The sequence below is a fragment of the Thunnus thynnus genome, chromosome 21 (assembly GCF_963924715.1).
Source record: "Thunnus thynnus chromosome 21, fThuThy2.1, whole genome shotgun sequence".
NCBI lineage: Eukaryota > Metazoa > Chordata > Actinopteri > Scombriformes > Scombridae > Thunnus > Thunnus thynnus.
The window spans coordinates 9,329,441-9,352,445 of record NC_089537.1 but is presented as its reverse complement, the minus strand read 5'-3'; the positions used below and the strand labels follow the sequence as shown (position 1 = coordinate 9,352,445).

Below are 23,005 nucleotides of genomic sequence, written 5' to 3'. Positions count from 1 at the left end.
GCCTACTAAACAGGCGATGCAAAAATTATCCGGTTGTGATAGAAATGTTTAATAAAAAAAACCACTTGTTTAGTTTCTGTCACCTCACAATCCTCAGTTTGATTCAACACAGTCTCTGTAAGCCACAAGCTCATATCACAAGTTCCCCGGATGGAGAGTACAAGCTCAGCAGACTGTGAGACCATTAGGACCAAAGGCACTTCCCTCTTCGCCAGCCTGCATACAAATGCACGACAATAGCACCAGTGTTGGTCATGCACGAATGTGATCAGACTTCAAACCCAGAAACTTCAAAAACCCACAAGAGGAACGGTGAGAGCTGTGGGAGAGTCGGCTGAGGAAGCCAAGTGTCAACACATGATCGAATAAGACACTGTGAAAAGAGGCAAAAATAAAAGAAAGGATGTGGTCTTTAGCGAAGTAGGCTGGATGCTAAATAAAAATAAATCCTATAAAAAGGTGAGTTAAAGCTAAGAAGGAACGTCCTTCTTCTGAACCTGAAAGATGTCAGCCTCTCTTCTTCTTATTCCTCGTTCTGACAGAAGCTTTTTCTGCATGCAAACTGACCACGACTTGCTCCTAATCCAATAGACCTGACACGTCACAGGGGACACTCTGGGTGACATCTGTGGCAGGGCATCATGGGAGTCAGCTATGCATCAGGACTACAGCTGGAGGCCACAACATAAGGCCAAATGAGTCTTTGAATAAACACATGGTTACAGAGGTTACAGTCGAGACCGACAGTATGTGGAGCAGAACATCTCCAAACTACTCTCCTCCTGCAAGAGTTCATGACTGCGATGAGACTAAAAACTAAAGACTTTCTATGCTTATTTATGAAATTACTTCAACAAACACAGTTAGGATTATTAGAGTGATGGAGTCAGGATCATTAAAATAACAAATAACGTCTTGTTCCTGTGATTTGATGTGCTTCGAGCTGAAATAATAATAAAAAATAATAATAGTATCCTATATTCAAAGTTCAAGAAATCAAGAAATTGAAGAGGTGATCTTAAAAAAAATCTTTTTTTTTAGGTCAGCAGGTTGTAAACAGCGGTCAGCCGTGATTAAAAAATGCTTTTCAGACATTCACAAATGCTTTGTATCATCTTGGGCTATAAGAAAATTACATGAAAATCATTTAAAACGTTTTTATTTCAGTGCTAATACAATTTGGTACTGACATCGAAACAATACTTTTTCAAAACATGACTTTTTTCCATCAAACAAAAGAAGCTACAAGCATTCTTAAAGGTTACAGTCATCGACTGAGTCAGTGACCTTATAGATTTTACAAGAATTTTTATTTTCTTTTAACTGTCTTTTATTTCTCGTTAAATCTCGTTTTATTTTACATTAGAATTGTTTTAATCTGTTTTTAAAATGTGATTTCATTATTTGTTTTGATGTTTTAATTTGTGAAGCACTTTGTGTGGCAGGTTTTGAAAAGTGCTCTATAAATGAAAGAGTATTATTATTCCTGACTCTCGTCTGACCGCAACGATGCCACTTAAATAAGACACACTCTAAAATTGGCAAAATTACGAGCAAGTAAAAGGCTTGAGGCTTTAAATAGTAAAAATGCGTACATGATATCAAAGTTGAGTGTCTCGTTAAGCACCCACAAAAATCTGTGTGAACACAAATGTTCATAACTATTAGAAAACCTAGTTCAAAAAACAGCTCATTTTGCTGTTTAGACCATTTCTCAAGACTGTGTGGACGTGGCAGATCATGTTTTGATTGACCCCTGCACCAGCTACTAGGAGCTAGCTATCTACAGCAGCTAACGACTGGGTTTCCATGGTGCGGAGCCGCGGTTTTAACTCACTGAGTCTCGTCTCCGACACAGTAAATATACTAGATTAATTACATGTACCATTATCACTAAAGGAGGCAGAGAAATAGCTGAACATAAGAGAACCATGCAAGAGAGAGCAGGAGAGTGAGACACCATCGCTAACTGCTAAGCTAAACTGACTAGCAGATCTGAAAAGCGCGTAAACAACTGTTAATAGTGAGAAAGTCGCTAAAAAAGGAGAGAGCTAAGAGTGCTTGAGCAGAACTAGTGTACGTTTAATTGTACAGCGGGTAATTAGCCACAGTAATGAATATGATGAATATAGCTAAATAAACTGGGGTGAGATGCAGAAACGCAACCAATTACACAGAAACTCCGGCAACTGGAAACGAGACAATACGCTTACTGCAGCATGTCACGTTTTTTATGATTGGTAGGCAGAATTTATTGCGTAATTTTTGTAATAAATGTCCAAGCATGACCACGCCCAGTTCAAACTCAATATCAGGAAGGTTTACAAGAACAATATTTCGACTGACTATCATGTACATAAGACCATAAATTACATAATTAGAAGGCTGTTTCAGTTTCCAATGGCTTTAATGACAGCTTCCAGTATACCAGTAAGAAGTTTTTTGATACTCTGAAAATACTGTGATACTGATACTGTGAAAAATATTGAGAGGTAACTACACAAAATGACGTCAAGAGCAACTCTTGCAGCTCCCTGAGGCACAGCAGTACTTTAAGCTAAATGCTAACATCAGCATGCTAACATGCTAACAATTACAATACTAGCAGGCTGATGTTTAGCATGTAGGTTCCCCATCTTCGTCCTAACATAATTAGCACAAAACACAAAGTACACTGAGGTCGTCCATCTACATAATCCAACAAGCTGTCTTTTATTAAATTTCCAGATTCTCATGTCTGTGGTCAACATGCTATTTAAATATATATACAGGACTACTTTCATTCACTTTCATTGTGCTGCTGTGGGAAAAGACCCGCATGATGAGATCATTTAAAAGTGGCACTGTGTGTGTGTGTGTGTGTGTGTGTGTGGTGATTCAACTTTGCTCATCCCTCCAAGCAACAATTAAATCAAGGCTGGGGAAAAGGGAGGGAAAAAAAACTACAATCCAGATACCTCGCTGTGTGGGGGTACTGTTTCCGATTACCGCAAAGTCATCCACTAGTCACGTGAGAGGTTCTTTATCTTAACAAAAACTTGAAAGAAACAAGTCATTTGAATATAGACAAAGGCAAGACGGGGGGATGACTAAAGACAGAAAGAGGTTCATGTTTAGGAAACCAAAATTAAAGCCAGAAATCCAGAAATCTTGTCGTTGAAGTAGCTAAATACCAGAAGAGGGTTTGAAAGTTTTGGGTTACAGGGAGTGTTTGTGAAGCTGCCACATCACAACTATTTCGCCTGAGACAGTTCAGAGAAGCAAAGACACATCTTAATCCTTAGCTCTCACATCTTCGGCGTGTAGCGGCAATACGTTAATGTTACAATTACTCCACCACATGAAGAGGTCAATAAATGTGGGCCTACATGTGTGAGCCTGCTGGAAGACCGTGTGTGTGCTAAACAGACAGCGAAACATGTGCTGGATCTGACTGTAGAGCAGGCCGGCGAGGTAATCAATAGGATCTATATATGTGGAGCCTGTCCATTTGTCTCACACATGGGTCGTACAGGCCCGCTCGCCATTTTATCCTCATTGATGCAAATAGGCTGTACGAAATACTAGAAACGCCTTCGAGTACCGTAGAAAGCCATATAATTCAGCAGCACCGCGAATTACAGCTTCCAACACTTTTAACAAAAATATAACCTTAAACCTTCACTAAGATATTATTCATTGCTGGTCTGCTGGCTGTGCAATATTAACAATATCATAAATATATTGCTGAATATGCAAACTGTATCACTGCATAGACAGATTTTACAATATCTAGATTATTCACAAATGTTTCAATGAAAAATGAAGGTTTTTTGAATGGACATGCATTTGCATTTTGAGGCCAGAAACCAGAAAAATCAATAATAAACGCCAATAAATCTGATACTTCTGTAGCTGTATAGCTGAAAGGTTATTTATCCAGTCTAGTTCTCAGCGTAGGCAGTGTAGCAGAGGGGCTTTTGCCAAACACCATTGATTATTTTCATTTCGTTTTTCCTCGATTAATCCATAAAATGTCAGAAAATTGGTGAAAAATGGCGTTTTCTGTTTCCCAAAGCCCAAGATGATGCCTTCAAACATCATGTTTTATCCTGACCAACAGTCGATTTAGTTTACTGTCATAGAAGACCAAAGAAACCAAAAAAAGATTCACATTTAAGCGGTGTTGGTTTCAGCACCGCTGAATAAAAACTTCCATTAAAACTCAAGTTGCCATGACAACTTGTATTCCCTTTCCCCTGTTGGTGAGCGAGAGCCGAAGGGGCTGAAGAGGGATATATAGACTTTGTGTGAGAGTGTGTGTGTGTGTGTATGTATGTAGAAGTTTTCTGTAGCCCACAAGCTGCAGCAGAGCCTCTGTGGAAAATCATTTCATTAAGAAAACTCCCACAGATCAGTTACACGGACCGCAGACGCTCAAACTAAAATGTCAAGGAACGAAATGACTTGTTGACGGTTCGTTCCTCTTAGCTGGATAAAGCATGTCGCGCAATTACAATCAATCACGTAAGCAGAACCTGACATGCAGGTTTGTTAGCATTACTACATTTTTATCATTAGATTCTGTACGATTGAAAGGAGCAGCAGAGAGAAAGACTGAAGAAGGAGGCGGCCAAATAATCCAATTTCTTTCTTTTATTGAATTAAAAAAAAAACTCTTTAGGAGATGTAATAGTGCACATTTGTGAGCATTGAAGGCGAAACACTCCCCCTTTGCTCCTTAGGTTTCTGCAGCTTTAACTAAAACAACATTATTGCATTAAAACAAAAGATATTTAAGTAAGCCTATATGTATTTTGGGATGGGGCACATGTTCTTACTTTTTGTGAAATTCCTGAAATGACTAGATTAATGCATTGGGGGTAAAAAAAATGAAAAAAAAAGTGGGATAAAATTCCACCTCGGGTTTATTTGACAGGTCTTACATTATGTGAGAATGTGGAGGTTTGGTGCGGGGGCAGCGTGCAAAAAAACAAAAAACAAAAAAAAAAACTGAATTTCAATCCTGCTGATTTGCCATCTGTGGCAACACCCCTGTGGTGTCCACTCACATGTAGGCGGCCACATGAGGATCTCATGCCTGCCTGGTTGAACATGCTATAATAAAATCATTATCACCAGGGTAAGATAGACTCATTTCAACAGCAAGACCACTTTCATTCATTTCACCAATTAACTTTTATGTACCTGCCTAAGTGTCAAAGGAGAAAATCTTAAAATCTTTAAAAAATCTTGAACTAATCTTGATCTTTACACTCTCTTCTGTTGAATTTCTCACATCTGAGCCTGGAGGGGTTTTCTGTGCATGTGTGAAAAGTGTGGGGGTAGGGGCATGCAGCTTTATTTCCTTTTGTGTGGGCTAATGTGTGACTCTATGAAAAGTCCACTTTGCTTTTTTTTTTTTTTTCCCCCTCATATTTACTCTTAAAGATGCTGCTGCTGCACACAAGTGAAAGCATCCAGTTAGAAACCTCTGGACGGACTGCCTGAAGGAGAAGAGGATATGCGGTTGCTCTCTCTTCTCATTATGTGCACGCTTAGGGCGTCAGATAAGCCAACATCACAGGACGGAAGTGAGAAAGTTGAGAGGAATGCTCCGTTCTACCAGCACGGCCGGCGCTGCAGATCAGAAACTGGCACACATACTGACTCATACACAGAAGCGCACATCAAACGTGCAATACTCGCCGCCAAAGGCTGCAAACACAAACCACCGCAACCCTGGACCTCCACAGCCTCCCGGATCATCTTTCTCTGCTCGTTTTAAAAAGGCAAAGAACAGTCAGCATGTATTAATCAACAAACTATTAAATAAATCTGTTTGTAGAGTGAGCAGCAGAGAGCAACGGCACATACTCGAACTCTTCATAAGCTCGATGAACACATGCAGTCATTGGAAACAGGTGCTCGTTTTGAAGCAAACTGTAGCCTTGTAGATTACAACCAGTAAATTAGATCAAGGCATCATTTGTGATATCTGCAGTCTGATAATTCAGCAGTGTGCAGGAGCAGGCGGGCACATTCAGCCTTTCCTACTGAGTGACTCAAGGTATGTCATCATTTCTGCTATGATATGTTTAGGGACAAGAGCAGACATGCAATAGAGATGGAAGAGAGATGAGGATTTGCTGTACTCAAGTAGCAAATGAGAAAAGTCTCAGCACAGAAAAAAGTCCACGAAAAACTCATTTTCCAGCTACATAGCACATTAAAGCTCATCTAAATAAAGCATATCGCTTGTCTAAATGGCAAGTAAGTCACATTAAACTATGTATTTTCTTAAAACAACAAGCATATAGTAGATGAATGATGTTGAAGTCTCTTGGATTAAGCCATATCATGATAATGGTGTTAGAGCAGAGCGCTGAAGAGGCCGAATCATTTAGAGGAAGTTAATCCAAATAACTGCACAAACAGCATTATGCCACAGAGAGGGATCAATACGCTCTGTTCTGCATAAACCTAAGACAGCAGCACCTGACCCAGCATGTTCCCTTCAGTGTGTGGGGACACAATAACGTGAACACACAACAATACGATGCAATCATATAAAGCTGAAAGCGTATTTTAACAAGACTGTGTGTCAATCTGAAGGTTGTGTTTTGAAGCTGCATTACGTTACACAACCTGTTCATGTTATTGTGTCCACCCGCTATGGATCAAAAATGCCCCACAGTATAAGAATTAAATACAACTTTGATTACTACAGAATAAAAAAGGTGCTAGGAAAATTATTTTCAGCTGAGGTGTTTGTGGCAAACAACCACTACGTAGTAAATAAAAACCATGATAACTGCCTAAAATGTCACAACACAACGGTAAAAACCACACAATGAAATATATTAAATGAACACATCACAACAATGACTCAACCGGACGAGACGTATTGAGTGTGAGTGTGTGTGTGTGTATGTGTGAGGATGCACTCACGCCCGGAAATACAATAAATAGTCTGACTATCAGGCTGCAGTGAACCTCATACCGAGAATAACTAGAGTAACCCAACCTGCAGCCGGCGGCTGGGTGACGCCGGGTGTGCTCACAGCAGCAAGCTGCAAAAGAGGGTTCGGACCCTTTGGCGTCTTCAGGACATTCCAGTGAAGTCAGTTTATTCACAGGAAACTGTCTCAATAAGATGTCATATAGGGGTTACTCTCCCTACTGTGTTTTTTTCTAATGAACGCGAGCACGGTTTTCAGAAAAATAAACAATATCCTGCTTCTAATGTTTGCAGATCTGACGACATCTGAGCAGCCCTGCCCTAAAGGTCTTTGGGAAGCCTCCTGGAAAATGATTAATAATTAAATGAACTATCATGACACTCACTCTACTCACCCGTGATATCACCTCGGCTACACTATCTACTGTTGTCCAAACTCGAAAATACATTTACTAGACAAAGTATGCGTACAATATCCTCACATGGGACTTGTCTGGGGTTAACAGCTTCCATTCAAAGTCTCTGAAAGAGTCTCAGTGGGTGACTGAAGTGTTTAAGATTTTGCTGTATCTTGTGTGCATTATGTTAGCAGAGTGACAGATTGTTTTGATCATATTTGATACATCTTTGTCCATATTTCCTCCTAAAGCATCCATAATGTAAACACTGATGTCTATCTGGTGATGTTTTGTTGACAACAATGTGTCCATAAGCCGATCTCTTTAAGATAAACTACATGAAAAGAGTGCGAGTCAAAATCTGTACGACTCTTTGACAAGGTTACAACAAGATTATAATAAGATGGAAAAAATAATTATTTCCCAATCCGGAGGGCGACATTTGTTTTGTAAGACAATGTCGCTGCACCGTATCTGGTCCGTGTTCAAGTCATATCTAATTTCACCTGCCTGTAACTGCAGAAGACGAGGATTAATGAAGGAAAACATTGAGCCAAATGAGCTGTTTTCTCATTTCATGCATTTCATTTCAAAAAGCAATAATGAGAGAAAACAGCTCTTGCATGTCACTTCCTGAACCCATGTAATGAAAAATGCTCAACACCAGAATTAACCTTCTTGTCGAAAGCAGTCTCTCCCTCTGCTTTTGCAATCATAAGTTACTGCAACTTTTACTTCTGTGCAACCCTAATCAAAATAAGGAAGAGTTATTTCCAGGCTAAGTGAGTCCCGCATAAGTCATTCCATCTATTATCCCATCTGTTCACAGCGCTGCGGAGAGAGACAAGGCACAACAAGTTGTACCATGTCTCACAGTCCTACAACTGTGGCTCAAGTCAAGTATTTGTCATGTGTTTTCCAGCTTCCCCTATTTTTGTTTTTTTGCATCTACACTGAATGGAACCATGAGAACACAAGTTTCCATCTATTAAGAAAGATCTAAACAAAAGGAGGAAAGTGACGCTTCCTTCTTTCAAAAACTATAGTAGCAGACAACTCAAATATCTCACCCAGCAGTCTTCAGTTCACCAAGAAGGATCAAGACCATTTCTACACTGGCTTTCAGTACATCCAGGTACCATTAATAGGAAGGATGGCACCACTGCCCTCTTCGTCCCCCTACATACGTACCCTTTAAGAGCGTGTTTATTTTTGGTGACACAAGGAGCAAAGGTCTCAGGACTGATGGATGTGTCTGCAATCCCCGCCCGAGAGGCAACGAAATGACTTCTTCTGCGGAGTGACAGCTGAGTTACACCTGAACATTCATCTTTCATGGGGGATTATTTCAAGAGTCTCGCTGCTCTTCATGATATTTCTAACCAGCCTCGGGAGGGGAGGGGGGGGAGCAGAATCGGCCTAATTTGCACAGGCAGAGACCGTGACACCTTAAATAGTCAAATTTAACATAGAAGTTGTGTCACAGCCACAATTGAGCTGCACTTGCCTGACATACCATCAAATCCGAATTTCTGGACATTTCACTTCCACTTTCAGGACCTATGCAGAGACTCTGGCAGAGAGGAAATAAGATATAACTCTGGGCTATGGTTCAGTCATGCAGACTGATGCAAATCAAAGACAACTTCTCAGTGAGCTATATTCAGATGAAGTAAAAGTGACAGGGGTACTGCTAGACTCTCTGGAAGCGATACAAGGACTTTAAGGAGATTGCAGGACACATTGGTGGAAACTATCTAAGTACATTTACCCACTTAAGTACAATTTTGAGGTACATGTGATTGAGTTTTTCCATTTTATGCTACTTTATACTTCATTTTAGAGGGAAATATTGCACTTTTTCCTCAACTACATTCTGTGTGAGCTGTAATTACTGGTTACATTGCAGATTAAGATTATAAAAACCTATAACGAGCACATAAAATACAACGCAGACAGTAAATTAAACTATCCAGCGGTACATAAACACTAAAAATAGCTCAACCACATCCTGCAACATCCAAATGCAGCTCTCGGTTTAGTGTATCAGTGATAATAATCCAGTAAAATAAGGCTGAAACTAACGATTACTTTTCATTTTCAATTAATCTGTTGATTATTTCCTCATTTAATCTATTAATTGGCCTATAAAATGTCAACCCAAAGATATTCATTTTACTATCATAGAGGAGTAAAAAAAAAACAGAAAAAAATGACTCAAACGATAAATCAACTATCAAAAATAACTAATCAATTAATTGACTAATCATTGCAGATAGTAACTCTGTGCTTTACACATGTAAGATGTGATTTACACTGTATTTTTACACCTTTGTTGCCACTTTAATTAAGTTAATTATCTAAATACTTCTTCTTCTGCAGGACCACAGTTTAGAAAGCTCTTCTCAAGCATTTTATTATACACTGATCAGACTAAAACCCATCACTTATAAGAAGAAGGGGGGGTGAAGACAAAGCAGCTCTAAACCATCTCCCAGCTGTCAGTGTGTGCATTTCCTTTAATGCACCGTTGTACTGTACGGCAGCCTGTGTCTAATCCAAGCCACACGGTTAGTTTAAAACTATAGATTACCAGGCTGTGTAAAGCCAAACACAGCTGATCACCTGGCATTAGTAAAATATCGGTCAAGCATGTAGCATTCAAAGCCCCTTGTTAAAAAAAGATGGAAAAAGTAGCGGTGTAGCCTTGACAAAACCGACCGTTGGTGTGAAAAAGAGGAAGTTAACGGTGTATCAAGGATGTAACGCAGCAACACTGATGTTTTTTCCATCGCTTCAGTTTAACAGTTAACCAACTTGACGATACATGGGTTTATGATTCATCATTCTTTTCTCTTTTTTTTTTTAACCTCCGAAGAACAAACATTTTAACACTCAAAAACAAGCGAGAATGAATGGCAACTGGTGGACAATGAAGGCGAACAAGTGAAAAGATAGGAGGAAAAGAAAAAGAGGAGTAAAAGTAGAGAGGGTTTTTTTTCTGTTTTTACCTTAATGCTCGCAGAGAAACAGTCGACGTCTGGAAACCACGCTAGAAGCCAGCGGCAGAGGCTCAAAAGGAGAGGAGGAAAAGCGATTTGCTGCTTCTGCTGTTTCCGGGTTAGCTGCCGAGCGTCAGCGTCATACTAGAAGGAGAGCTTGGTTTGTGTCGCCTTGTAGCGCGGAGGGTGGGCGGAGTGATACGCTTCACACCTACCCCACTACTTCGCTGGAGATAGCCCCGCCCGGGCGAGACCCGCTGGTTTGTTTTCACCGTGGAGATTAGCCGAGTAATAACCGAGTCGCTAAAATGTCCCACCGCAGCTTTAATTAGGACCTTTGAGCGTTGAAAGTCGTTAAAGTAGACCGTGTTTGAAGCAAGGTTATTATAGTTTACTAAAAATGAACTAAAAATAGACGTGAAAAAACATTTTAGTTAACTGAAATAAAAATAAAAACTAGACTTTAGAAAAAAAAAACTAACTGAAATGATATTGTGTACTTACAGAACTAAAAAATATACACAGTGAACACAGAGCAGCTCTCCTGCCTTCATTAGCAGTTTGATTTTGTTAAGCCACAAGTGGGCTTTATGTCAAGTGAATTTTATTTGTATAGCACCTTTCATACACAATGGCAGTTCACACAGACACACACACACAGATCAGCTCATGGTCTCATTTCCTGGAGACTTAACCTAACCCTAACTTGACCCCACTGATCTAAAAATGAGCTTTTTCACAGTTAGGAACATGTTTTTTTTTATCCCCAATTGGACAGCAGTCCCCAAAACATACCCAACAATTTTCAAACCCTGTTCTGGTAAGATTTCTGGCTTTAATTTCTGATTTCCTAAACATTAACCTCTTTCTGTCTTTAGTCATATCCCCCACTTGGCTTTGTCTATATTCAAATGACTTCTTTCTTTCAAGTTTTTGTTAAGGTAAAGAACTTCTCACATGATGAGTGGATGACTTTACGGTAATCGGAAACAGAAAAACACAGCACCCCCACACAGTGAGGTATCTGGACTTTAGTTTTTCCCCTCTTCCCAGCCTTGACTTAATTGTTGCTTGGAGGGCTTAGGAAAGTTGAATCACCACACACACACACACACACACACACACACACACACACACACACACACACACACACACACACACACACACACACAAATACATTTACACAAAAAAGAAGAGGAAAAAAAAACATTTGTCCAGCCACACACACTCAGGCAAGAAATTGACTAGTCATGAACCTGAGAAAACAGAAAGGTTTTGAGTTTTCTTTTAAACGTGGACACAGTAGTGACTAATTTCAGGTCATCTGGTAGTTTGGGTCCAGAGAGCAGAACCACAGTCACTAAAAGCTCCCTCTGAAGACCTGAAGAGCCCAGTAGAACTGTTATTACAATCTGTGTGTGTTAACAAATCTCTCTGCCATTTAAAAACTCGTAACACTCAGCAGATAACACTTCTTGCACTCTGGGAATTAATCAATCAATTTCATCAGGAAAAATTTGTGAATATATGAATGTGTGTGTAGAATCTGGGAGACACTGAGCTGCATTTAAAGACATTTTCAGTCAGTTGTCTTCAACTTTGAACAATCTACTTTTCTTTACAGAGTTTAAACTGTGTTTTATATTATTTCTCATGAAGAGTCCAACAAAGCCACAATATACAGACCACTGTCAAGTGAATAAAGTCATGCTGTGAAGTAGTTTAACTATATTTTAGCACTAATTGTAGGATTCAGGAAATGTGATTATCGTGATAATACCATTTATCGTGATATTTTTACCTACAATAATCGTAGCAGGAGAATTTGATACCAGCACATCTATACTTCATACTGGCCTTCTTCTGTGCAAAAATGTATTTAAAAGTATATCTGAAGATAATATAAAGCTTCAGTCGTCCAAATGAGTCAAATCAAGTAGATATCTTTCAACATTACAGTCTTTTTAGTGCCAAAGTCCCTCTTTTTGTTACTAAACTTCCACCACAGCTCAACAGGGGAACACTGTCCGAGGAAACACAAAGAGGAAATTTGATGCTAAAAAGACTGTAAATGTGGCAGATATCCACTTGATATGACTAACTCAGACTGCTGAAGCCTCATATGAGCCTCAGATCAACTTTTAAATGCATTTTTGCACTAAATGACTGTGTGGGCACACTGTGGATTTTGGAACCTTTCACTTACACTGAAAGCACATTTGAAGGGGATCTTTTAATAGCCAGTATGAACAGGAGGAACGATTACAGAGAGGAAAAACCTCTCTCAGTGTTCATATGGACACCTGACTGTTGTTTTAAGACAGATTTGAAAAATTGTGAACCTATCCTTAAAACATCCTCTCCAGACATGTTTTAAGACATTCAACTATACTGTAGTCTATCTTGAAATAGGCCTAAATTGTGTCAAATGGCTTTCCACCCAAAACTTAAATAAACTACTTTTACATTTTTGAATGCATATCTACTTTTCCCTCATTGAAATATCCAGAGTCTATGCAAATATAAACTATGCCTTCTTCACTGAAAAGTAAATTCTCACTGTGCTGGAGGTTTCACGTTTCCACATCACACTTGTGTAAGTTGCATTTTGGATCATGATTGGCTACCAAACTAGTTGTGGTGTCACAATATCACATTTGTATGTGCACATCTTAAACTCTGATTAAAGGTAAGTTCAGGGAAATGCTCCCCAGCAGCAGATGAATGTGAAACAGCTTTATACTGTTGTCAGATATAGTAAATATAGTAACAGTTTTATAATTTTGATGTCAGACAAGGCTTTAGACTAATTCATGGACATGCCACAGTGAAAAGTACTTTATTACGCTTATTATATATCTACAAGTTTTTTAATATTCAATGTGTTCATTGACTTTCAGGTGCTTTCCTTTATATTCTTTGTGATTGATTTGTGAATCAGAGTTTCTTTGATATATATATAGCGAGAGGCTATTTATTAAGACTCTTCAAAGACTTGCCATCTCCAAATGACTCACCTGGTTGTAATTTGAGATCATTTCTGAAGAATCTTTCAGCTTTTTCAACATTTTATTGCCGTGGTTTCAGGACTGCTTTGTGTCAAACTTTCAGTACTTTCAGTTCAGGTTACACCAATCAAGCAACAGCCACCACTGAAGCTTAATGAAGCAGCACACCTGTCTTCAATTATGTGTCCAGTGCGTGGCCAGTTGTACCTTATAAAGCCGCTCCGCAGTGGCTGCTGGAATCCATTTGATAAAGGATTTTGGGAGAGTGAATGTGACTATTCATCCCAGGAGCCTACAGTAAACTTGCTCGGTTGGCAAACCCCAACCTGTAACCATGGGAAAAGAGAAGACTCATGTTAATGTGGTGGTTATCGGCCATGTTGACAGTGGCAAGTCAACCACCACCGGCCACCTCGTCTACAAATGTGGTGGCATTGATCAGAGAAGACTGGAGAAGTTTGAGAAAGCTGCAGCACAGGTGAAGAAGAAAGAAGAACTTACTGTAAAACACATTAATTAAAATGTTAAAACCTGTTCTAAGACCCTTTTTGTTGTTGTCTTGACAGATGGGGAAGAGTTCCTTCAAATTTGCCTGGGTGTTGGACAAGCTTAAAGCTGAGCGGGAGCGAGGAATCACCATTGACATTTCACTGCTGAAATTTAACACACAGAAATACACCATGACTATAATTGATGCTCCAGGCCACCGTGACTTCATAAAAAACATGATAACAGGGACGTCACAGGCAAGCAACACATTAAAGTCAACCACCTACTTTAATGCAGACCTCTTTCTGCATGCACATTCTTTTCACTGTTATCGTGTAATTTCAGGCTGATGTTGCCCTCCTGGTGGTCTCTGCAGCTAAAGGAGAGTTTGAGGCCGGCGTATCAAGAAGCGGTCAGACCAGAGAGCACGCCTTGCTGGCTTACACTCTGGGTGTGAAACAAATCATCGTCTGTGTGAACAAGATGGATGTGACCGAACCGCCTTACAGCCAGAAACGCTTTGACGAAGTTGTTCGAGGTGTGAGTGGCTTCCTTAAGAAGATTGGCTACGACCCCACCAGTGTCCCTTTTGTTCCAGTTTCTGGCTGGACTGGGGAGAACATGATCACTGCAACTCAGAAGGTAATGAGGGTTTTTTTTCAGGTCTTTAAAAGCTTTAAATACTAGCATGGAAAAGCTTGAGCAGAAGTAATGTCTCTCTGCAGATGCCCTGGTTCCAAGGCTGGAAGGCCAGACGAAGGGAAGGAAATGCAAGTGGGAGAACTCTACTGGAAGTCCTGGATTCCATTCACCCACCAGTGCGCACCATTAATAAGCCCCTACGATTACCTCTGCAGGATGTCTACAAAATTGGAGGTCAGATGGTGCACAAAATTTTTAATCACTGCCTTGTCATTTATTTTGTTTCAAAGCCTTTAGACTAAGTTAACTAATCGCACAATCAAATGAGGTCAAGGTGTACAGTAGAGGAATGGTTAAACTGGTTTTAACTATATAAAAAGTGCTTTTTGTTCCAACTGTCAGGAGTTGGGACTGTGCCTGTGGGAAAGATTGAAACCGGTGTCCTCAAACCTGGTATGACCCTGATGTTCTCCCCCGCCAAGCTCACTGCTGAGGTCAAGTCCATCGAGATGCACCACCAGGGGCTGCAGACGGCTCTACCGGGACACAACGTCGGCTTCAATATTAAAAACGTGGCCGTCAAGAACCTGCGGCGCGGGGACGTAGCCGGCAACGCCCAGCAGGATCCCCCCTCAGATGTCAACAGCTTTGAAGCTCAGGTTGGTTCAGTACAGTTACATTTTAAAGACCACCTGCAGACATGTTAAGATGTGTATATACTTTTAATTTTGTGTCTGATATGGTTTTTGAAAACAGCCTTCTGGTGTCAAACTTCTGTACAGTGAAGCTCAGTTATTCAACTGTAGGAACAAGAAGAAACACACTTTTGAGTGAAAGACTGTACAGATTTCTTTTCCCGTCTTCAGGTGATTGTCTTGAACCATCCAGGAAAGATCAAAACCGGATACACTCCCGTCCTAGACTGCCACACCGCCCACGTGACCTGCCGCTTCGCTGAGCTGAGGGAGAAGCTTGACCGCCGCACGGGCAAGAAACTGGAGGACAACCCACAGATACTGATGTCTGGAGACGGTGCCACGGTCAAACTGGTTCCCATCAAGCCCATGTGTGTGGAGAGCTTCTTCACATACCCTCCCTTAGGTACAGTATCACTTGTCTAAATGTTCTAATCTCCATAATGTGCTTCAGTGTCTTTTTAAAATAAACTTTCTTGTTGCTGCAACAGGTCGTTTTGCAGTCAGAGACCTGAAGCAGACAGTCGCTGTGGGCGTCATCAAGTCTGTGGAGAAGGACCAAGGGTCAAAAGTTCCACACAAAGCCCAAGTGTGTAAATAAGTTAGTTTCTGTTTACCAGTATTCTGGTATGAACGCTTTATGTGAACAGTTTTATTTATTAAGATGTGATTTTTGTGTTGTGACACAAAGTATTTATGTTGTCTTGGAAGTATTAGTTCCTGTGTTAATCTTAAATCCAAAAGAAGCTGTAGAATTGGATGGTATATTTTGGTTGAAATGAGAATTGTTCAGCTACCAAAATAAAAGATTTGGAGAGGAACTTTGTCGGAAATGTTTTATCTCCCCCCCCCGCTCAATTCAAATGTGTTGAGCTTATTGTTGGTTCACTTTGATGTTTGACAATAGATGCTGTTTTCATCTGCAAAAGGGAAAGTTCATTTATTTAAATTTGAGAATGATATGGTTAAAAGCTTTCTGACATAATTAGTTGAAAGCCACTCGTGATCCAAATATGGAAACCACCCAAGTCTCCAGTTAACATATATTTGAATGGACTTCCCAGTGACATAGACGCCTTTTGTGCAGCAGTAAAATGTTTGAAATGAAAACTGTACTTGAATGTTTCCATTTTATTCTACTTTGTACTTCTACTCTAATACATTTTAGAGGGAAATATTGTACTTTCTATTCCACATTTGCCACTAATAACTGACTACTAGTTGTTTGGATTAAGATTTTATATAAAACATTTGGTTTAAATTGTTAAGTTATCCACTTTGTGCTGCATTAGTGCTATAAAGCATTAAACATGATACACTTATATAATATGATGCAGTAATCTACCCAAAGTATCTAAAAACTGCAGCATTAAAATGCTATGTGTATTGTTTTTTTTTTGTGTTTTTTTTTTTTAAACAAATGTACTAAAACACTAAAAGATGAGTAATCTGCATAATGAGTACTTTTACTTTTGATACTTTAAGTAGAAATTGCTGATTATATTTCTGTACTTTTATATAACATTTTGAATTCAGGACTTTTACTTGTAATAGAATATTTTTAGATGCCCATATTTCTACTTTTACTTAAAGGATTTGAATATTTCTGCCACCACTGCTGGTATAAATCTTCTCTAAAATGGCTAAACTCTCTGCCAGAGAATAAACGTGTTCCTTCAACATGAGTCAAACGCTACACTTGAATAAGCTGCTTAGAAATGCTCTTTCCCCTCCTTATTCCAGAGTTTTTGAAATTCCAAGGGGAGGCACAAACCAGAATGACTTAAGTAAAAAAGCAGGCTCAGAGTTTTTAAGTACAGCACTTTTAATGATACAATGGGTTGATGGGTTTGTTCCTTAACATGGGAAGAACTGCAAGTCAGTGAGGACTGGGTGAAAATACATTTGGCTCTCCAGCCTTTTACAAGTCCACCCTTCATCTAAAAGACATCTCTGGTTCACAGGCAAACCTGGAAAAAATGTACTGAATCCAGTAACATGGAATGATATTACATGACTCAAACTAAAAAAAAAAAAAAAAATTCAAGCTCATGAGGTTTTACAAGACACTGAATCTGTGAACACAGGTTGTTGTGAAACTTCCAGCCTGTCAGAAAAATCAAGTTATTGCTAAGATGTCCTCGTTAAGTTTCCCCGTACTTGTCATTAATAGTGGCTTTAACAACAGGATACCTTTTGTGTAGTCCTGCTTTTATAGTGGCTCTTCAAACCCCTGAGGTGAGCGTCTTGAACGCAGCACTCCACTCAATTCCAGTCATTGTTACACCATGCACAGAAAAAGGTCAAAGGACTGTGGAGATGGCGTCGAGTTCACACACAGAGCATACATACAGTGAACAGTGTAACAAGGAGTAAATTAGTGACCAACAGTGAACCACAGGCTTTGCTATTCCACCACACAGTAGCAGCAGGTTTCTATACTGTAAAACAACCATAATACGTGTACACACAAAAGCAAGCAAGAACAAGGAGTACATTTAATGAAATTCTTTTCATCTCGGGAAGATTAGTGGGAGACTCCTGCCTCTTCAGTCAATTATGGTGGTAAACAGGGATGCAAGACACAAATAGTGACATGACCTATTTCACATTCCTTTTTCTTATTTGTCCTTTTTCCAGAAATATAAGCTGATAATTACTTGAGGGCCAGTAAAATTAATACAGATAAAATTCATCCTCTACTGCCCTGATGTTTTAATCTGACAGGTAGAGAGCAATGGTACATGTTTTGTACAATAAAACATGTATATACACTCACACACAAATATATATATTTACATACATATATACACAGTAACAGCATAAACATAGACTTTAGGTAAGTGCTAGGGTTTTGAGAGTGGCTTCGTCACAGCCGTGCTATAGGGTTAAGATAATACTGGTAGAGGAAGAATACACACATTCTTTGTACAGCATGGATGAAGCATCCATGGCTAGATGAGCCTTCTTGGGTTGTTTCTTTGTTTTTTTTTGTTTTTTTTTCTTTTAGGACACTTGTCTTGTGACAAGAGGTGTTTTGATAGCTATTTACAGGAGCTCCCAGTTTAGGGAGAGGCGTAGTGCAAGTCTTTCTGGCTGTCAGTCACTCAGGATGTGCACAAAAGACATGGGGAACACCCCTTTTCTTTCCGGATCTCCTTCAATGTGCCCGATCTGGAAGTAAAAATTGTAAAGAAAGCATGTAAGAAAAAGAGCATAAAGCGTTTTTTGCCTTTTTGTACATTTGAGACAATTCAGAGTTCAGTAAACCGTAAAGCTGCTGGACTTACCCACCACTCCTGGTCCTCCTCTCCTGTAACTATTATCACCTCTCCTTCAACAAATGTTAGTTCGTCATCATTGTCAGCCTGGCAGTCGTAGATCGTCTTCACCCGGCGGGCTTTGCTCTTCCCCTGCACATACAGATAAAACTGTTATCATTGTTGACACACACTTGATTTATTTTGAGTCGACTTTCATTAAATTTTGTAATCCCACTGTGTAAAGCATCAAATTCATAAAAGCAAAGTGAAAAGCAGCAGATCTCTATGTGAGCACCAGGTTCAGGGGGAAAAAAAATCCCTTTGAAATTTGAGGAAATACCCATGAAAGGAAAAATGAAAAGGCAGTTGACCATTCTCACATTTTATGGTCATGTATGAGTGGAAATATTTTATGCCCTTTGGACACTTTGTTGATTTAGAGTCTCTGATTAATTGTTTCTGGTATGTTCTCGGTGAGGAAAATGTGATGAATGTGATTTAAAAACAAGTGAATGCTGCTGAAGTCATATAAATTATAGCCAGCAGTTGGGAAAAAAGCTGACCCGTACCACCTCTGCATCAACAAAAGTTAAAACCACTAATATGTAAAAAAAAAACTAAAGCAATGCATCAGTGGAGGTGTGAAACATGAAGTGAAACATAAAGGTTTTTGACCACTAGCAATGGTTTTATAAGCGGGTCCCTGTTTTATTTGTATCGTTCACACAATGTTTCTAAAAAATGTCCTAAAAAAACAAAAAATCACACAAGGAAGCTCTGAAAAAGAGGTCCAGTACAGATTTCACCTCAGTTTAAAAATTAAAATATGTGATGAAATGTTTGAGAGAAACAGCGAGCACATGCGTACCGTGTTGATCTTCCTCGGGAGGGGCACAGGGGTCTCTGCAGTTCCCGCCGGGGTCCCGTTGGTGTCCTCAGCGGCTTGTTGAGAGGGGGCCACTATATTCGCTTGCTGATTAGGTGACGGCGAGTCTTGAGGTTGAGGCTGAGGCTGAGGCTGTGGTTGAGGTGGAGGCGGAGGTTGCGTCTGAGGCTTCGGCGCCGTCTCTCCAGGAGGCGGTCTGGGAACGGACTCGGCTGTCCCGGGTTTAGGGGGGATGTCGGCGAGGTGAGGCTTCGGAGGGAGGTCTTTGAGCTGGGGTTTGGGCGGGAGGTCCCCCAGCTGAGGTTTAGGAGGGAGGTCAGAGAGCTGCGGCTTCGGAGGAAGTTCTCCGGGTTTAGGGGGGAGATCAGACGGCTGCGGCTTGGGGGGCAGGTCTCCCAGCTGAGGCCTGTCCGCCAGAGGAGCCTTCTGAGGGGTTTCGGTTCCCGGCGGGGACTTCTGGAAGACCTCTGGAGGAAGGCTGGGCTTATCCATAGAGGGGTGGTGTATGGTGTCGATCTTCCGCAATGCCACTGGAGAGATAACGAGACAAGTTTTTAACAACTTCTTCAGTTCAAGAGTTCACGTTAAAATGAAAAACCGGCACAAACTTTACCTTTCTGAGGTAGTTTGGGAAGAACCCTTGGACCAAGTGTAGACTTTGTGTTGCTTGAAGTAGTGCTGGGAAAAGATTTTCAAATTAATCAAAGTAAAACCCGATCAAATAAGATGCTTGTACGTTTCATTATCGCAGATGATACAATACATTTCAGACAGATCGGAGGTTTTCTATCTGTGATACCTTTGCTGCTGAGGAATGCCTTCAAACTTGTTAGATACCGGAGACATCTTGCTGACGGGAGGAGGGGTGGAGTCGCTTCCTAAAGTTTCAACATTAATGACGACAAATAGATTATTCAACACCATAACGAGAGCGCCCACCAAAGAGATTAATTTGATATAAATGTGGAATTAAATTAACATGCTGTGATGGTTTTGAAAAAAAAAAACAATGAGGGAGGCGTCATCTGGCTGAGCTTTCCATGAGCCTGTGTTGTCTGGAAAACTGAGGTTGTTGTGTAATAGAAAGTGTCATTGTTTAATTAGTGGTTGGACGTTATATGTGTGACACAGACTGCACAAACACCACAGAGGACGAATGATAACAAGTGGAGTAACAGGAAAAATATCCCTGTGATTCACCTAAAAGACACAAGATTGGAAGTAAAATGACTGAGGTGCGTTTGATTTCGTTCCCTCTGTCTCTGAGTGGTGGTGACAAGATAATTTTTTTTAGTTTAGATTAAGCAAAACCCTGACTAAGAAAAAGTCATTGACATCTCTTTATGCAGTTTCAAGATATGCTGATTTGTACACTTTGCTTGGCTTAACTTGTGGATGATCAATCGTCTCTAAAAAAGTAGTGAAATGCTTCCTCTCGTGTCAAAATGACCAGTTTCCAACTTCTAAATACCGTTCAAGACGAGGGTTTAAACCTGGATAACGTCAGTTTTCTTTCGGATAGAGTCGTTGGCATTTAGCCTCCATGGTTGTGAATGTTAGAAACATGTAAATAAATAGCCTGTAGACTTAAAGTTTAATATGATCGCAAATCTTTGTTAATCGTGAAAATAGCTTTATAAATACATAATTTATCCGGTGCAGTTTGTTTAAGAGTCATGTATCTTTGGAGAAGTTTAATTGTGTATTTTTCAACATTTGAAAGGTGCTGCTCTTTGCTTCGACACATACCGAGGTATTAATTTATTAATGAATTGATTACTAGTTGACCGACAGAAAAATAATTAAGTATTTTTATAATTGCTGAATCATTTAAGTATCAATTTTTCAAGCAAAATTGCCAAACATTCACTAGTTCCAGCTTTTCAGTGGTGACGATTTGTTGCTTTTATGTTATTTATGTGACTAATTTATCCTCTATTTATTTTCTATTTTTCTACACATATCCATGGAAAGCTCATAGGTTCGTATCACCATTTGACATACCTTAAAACTGCACAAAGAGACATAAAATAGGCACCCAAAGTTCTCTGTAAAATTAAAAAAAAAAACCCCGAACCCCAAAGAAATTTCTAAACATTTGTGCATGAAAGTTAATTCTTAACTTTGGGAACATTTGATGAAATAATCTTAACTCAAGGTCCACTTACAAGCGTTTTTAAAAATTTTTTATTGAACCTTTGAACCGCATCTCACAGTCTTAGTGAAGGGAGTCGGTTCAGTTGTGATCATGTGATGTCAATATGGAACTAAAGTCACATGATAACAGGTTGTAAAACAGTTGATAAATGGTTAAAAGCTCCAGAAAAAGCTAGTAAGAGGACTTTGAGTTAAGATTATTTTGTCAAAATCTTTTAAAATACTGTTAAAATATGCCTCTAATCTCTGATATTCATGCTTCAGGCTGCAGCCCTATTGTAACGTGTGCTTGCTTCTCACCCCCAGTCAAGCCCCCTTTACTGTGTGGACTGTGAGAGAGCGGGCTGGGTGGGTCAGACAGGGTGCGTTTGTGTCCAGGAGGGGGGGGCGGAGGCCTCTTCTTGGACAGGGTGGAGCTGCCTCCTGTTGTGAGTGTAGAGGGAGGGCCAGATGGGGGAGGAGCTGGAGGAGCGATACATAAAACACATGAGGTGATGAGGCCCCCCAAAAAATAATCAAGTCTGTTAACCCCCCCCCCCAAAAACCCAGAGAAGGTAAAAGAGAGGAGAGGAGAGTAGAATATGGAAAAGGTTGTGTTTCTGCTGTCAGGAATACGCTTCGCAGGACAAAATGACGATACACGTTAGAACAAAACGAACAACATACTCTCCGAACAAATATAAAACAGGAAATGTCTGGACGGGAATGCAAAATAATGAAAAGGGACACTATGATTTGGGTTGTGGGCACGTTTCTTCTGGTCAGTTTGTTTATGAATATGCTTGCCTGTGTCTATCGGGCACTAATATAGAGTAAAATAGGACGAAAGCAGCTAATAGAGAGCTCAGCCAGAGAGGAATCAGCTGTGGTAAGAGTTTACAGCTCAAGGGTGGTGGATGTGATTCCACAAAGATAAAAATTCATGTAGGCAAGAAATAATTAACTGGAGACTCAGCCTGCCTACATGGTCCCATTGTCTACTTAAAAAAAAACACACACACACCACCACCACCCTGCGAATCTTGAGCCGTAAAGGAAGAAACAACTGAGGGATAACTGTATATGGGGCACACAGCCGAGTAAGGGGGAGAACATAAAAACAGGATATTCACTGATGTATGGTCGAGTGCCAGCCAGTGTGGCGTAGTGCGAATGAGAGCCAAGGAATGCCAAGTGTGGAGCTGAAAGAATAAGAGAAGAAACAAAAAAGAGAAAGAAAAGAGCGAGATGAGGAGGAGTGTGGGAGAGAATCTACAGTATGTCAGTCTTAAGAAGAGCTGCTCCCACACATTATAAAAGAACAAGATGAAAATCTTTATCGGTGGCAAGCAAAGCAAAAAAGAGAGGAAGAAACGTCGCACAGCTGGCCTCGGGGGTGAGCTCTTCAGCGCCCGCTGAGAGAGAGAGAGAGAGGGAGAGAGAGAGAGGGAGCGCTGCGCTGCTAGTCTGGAGCATCTGAAGAGTTAGCATGTTAGTTTACATGTATGTGTGTCATTTAGCCTCTCATTCAGAGTTTTAATCTTAT

The 23,005-nt window shown here is 40.1% G+C and overlaps 3 protein-coding genes across 5 annotated transcripts in view; 1 reads left to right on the top strand and 2 right to left on the bottom strand.

Moving 5' to 3' along the window:
• fam49bb (family with sequence similarity 49 member Bb) overlaps positions 1-10,497 on the bottom strand; it is a 38,466-nt gene extending 27,969 nt beyond the window's left edge. Inside the window, exon 1 of the mRNA XM_067577743.1 lies at positions 10,350-10,497. The gene's annotated coding sequence lies outside the window, so the exon portion shown is untranslated. The remainder of the gene's footprint in view (positions 1-10,349) is intronic.
• A 3,082-nt stretch (positions 10,498-13,579) lies between these two features.
• On the top strand, positions 13,580-15,995 carry eef1a1l3 (eukaryotic translation elongation factor 1 alpha 1, like 3). Its single transcript, XM_067577742.1, has 7 exons — positions 13,580-13,826; positions 13,915-14,094; positions 14,183-14,479; positions 14,563-14,713; positions 14,882-15,138; positions 15,346-15,580; positions 15,666-15,995. The coding sequence occupies exons 1-7, from the start codon at positions 13,683-13,685 to the stop codon at positions 15,773-15,775; spliced, it is 1,374 nt and encodes a 457-aa protein (XP_067433843.1). The 5' UTR covers positions 13,580-13,682; the 3' UTR covers positions 15,776-15,995.
• A 2,152-nt stretch (positions 15,996-18,147) lies between these two features.
• Positions 18,148-23,005, bottom strand: part of asap1b (ArfGAP with SH3 domain, ankyrin repeat and PH domain 1b) — a 62,722-nt gene continuing 57,864 nt past the window's right edge. Inside the window, exons 23-28 of one of the 3 annotated variants that reach the window (XM_067577489.1) lie at positions 22,593-22,661; positions 20,123-20,201; positions 19,937-20,001; positions 19,306-19,853; positions 18,465-18,587; positions 18,148-18,348 (exon numbers count right to left, since the gene is read on the bottom strand). In XM_067577489.1, the coding sequence (XP_067433590.1) occupies positions 18,274-18,348; positions 18,465-18,587; positions 19,306-19,853; positions 19,937-20,001; positions 20,123-20,201; positions 22,593-22,661 (959 nt within the window). In that variant the 3' untranslated portion in view covers positions 18,148-18,273. Of the gene's footprint in view, positions 18,349-18,464; positions 18,588-19,305; positions 19,854-19,936; positions 20,002-20,122; positions 20,202-21,780; positions 21,943-22,592; positions 22,662-23,005 lie in introns of all 3 variants that reach the window. The other 2 variants (XM_067577488.1, XM_067577490.1) reach the window with 2 other exon arrangements.

What these genes read in the sequence shown, in the direction of transcription:
- eef1a1l3 (XM_067577742.1), top strand. Translation starts at nt 13,683, where the DNA reads ATGGGAAAAGAGAAGACTCATGTTAATGTGGTGGTTATCGGCCATGTT. An exon ending in TGATCACTGCAACTCAGAAG is followed by an intron (nt 14,480 to 14,562) that starts GTAATGAGGGTT and finishes GTCTCTCTGCAG; the next exon opens with ATGCCCTGGTTCCAAGGCTG. An exon ending in TCAACAGCTTTGAAGCTCAG is followed by an intron (nt 15,139 to 15,345) that starts GTTGGTTCAGTA and finishes TCCCGTCTTCAG; the next exon opens with GTGATTGTCTTGAACCATCC.